Source organism: Capricornis sumatraensis, chromosome 2 (assembly GCF_032405125.1).
Source record: "Capricornis sumatraensis isolate serow.1 chromosome 2, serow.2, whole genome shotgun sequence".
In the NCBI taxonomy this organism is placed as follows: domain Eukaryota; kingdom Metazoa; phylum Chordata; class Mammalia; order Artiodactyla; family Bovidae; genus Capricornis; species Capricornis sumatraensis.
The window spans coordinates 134,540,279-134,541,303 of record NC_091070.1 but is presented as its reverse complement, the minus strand read 5'-3'; the positions used below and the strand labels follow the sequence as shown (position 1 = coordinate 134,541,303).

General features: G+C 59.8%; 1 protein-coding gene across 1 annotated transcript; it reads left to right on the top strand.

Moving 5' to 3' along the window:
* Window positions 1-271: 271 nt before the first annotated feature.
* On the top strand, window positions 272-768 carry UBL4B (ubiquitin like 4B). Its single transcript, XM_068962873.1, is given in 2 exon segments — window positions 272-503; window positions 506-768. Coding segments are annotated over 2 exon segments (495 nt in total).
* The last annotated feature ends 257 nt before the right edge of the window (window positions 769-1,025 follow it).

Sequence of the window (1,025 nt, the reverse complement as noted above, 5' to 3'; positions counted from 1 at the left end):
CTCTAAAGGAGGAAGGAATGTTCTGTGTCCCAAATGCCCCTCTCATTTCCCTAAAGTCCCACTCTGGAAATGAGCCCTCTGATAAGCGGCATTGTGACATCACCACGCATCAGCCAATGGCTGTCCTCTTGGGCCTGGCCCTCAGCCTCCAGGGACCTCTGCCCTCCGTTGATAAGGAGAAGCCACACACGTAAACTTTCTCCTACAGAACCCCTTCACCCTCAGGGCGGCCGCCAGAGGATGGATCCCTTCTGAATCTGCTGGCAGCCCTATGATCCTCACAGTCAAGCTGCTCCTGGGCCGGAGATGTAGCCTGACGGTGTCAGGACAGGAGGGCGTGGCCACGCTGCAGAAGCTGGTGTCCGAGCGGCTGCACGTGCCAGAGGAGCAGCAGCACCTGCTCTTCCACGGCCAGCTGCTGGCAGATGACAAGCGGCTCTCCGACTCCCGCATTAGGCCCAGCGCCTCCATCAGCGTGGCCATGTGGCCCCTGGAGAAGCCGGCACTGAGGACACCCGCCAGCCCCAGCCCCTGTGGCACCACGTGGGCCAGGTCCTGCCCAAACACCTTGGGCCCCAGGACACTGAGGCAGTGCTGCAGCTGCTGAGGCGGGAGCACGAGGAGCGCCTGCAGAGGATAAGCCTGGGGGACCTGGAGCAGCTGGCGTGGCACCTCCTGACCAAGGAGCCGCTCGCAGAGCCCGCTGGGGAGAGGAAGCCTGAGGCTCTGAGTCCCGATAAGGAGGAGGAAAAGGAGGCTGCTCAGTAAACCAGCCATCCTGCTCGTTTGCACACTCAAATTCATCCCGCCTCATCCTTAAGTTTTCCCCAGTGACTCCCCACAAGTTCTTGCTGACATAGATGCATCTTCACCCCTTTTCGAAATTTCAAAGCAACTGGAGGGATTTTTGGACCTTTATCTCCTCTCTTGGGCCTGTGGGTTCCCCTCTGAAACCCGGAGGGATTCCCCCCCCATCACTAGAAGCAGCTCTGGTCGCTCCATGGGCAGCCAAAAAGGGGTGGTCA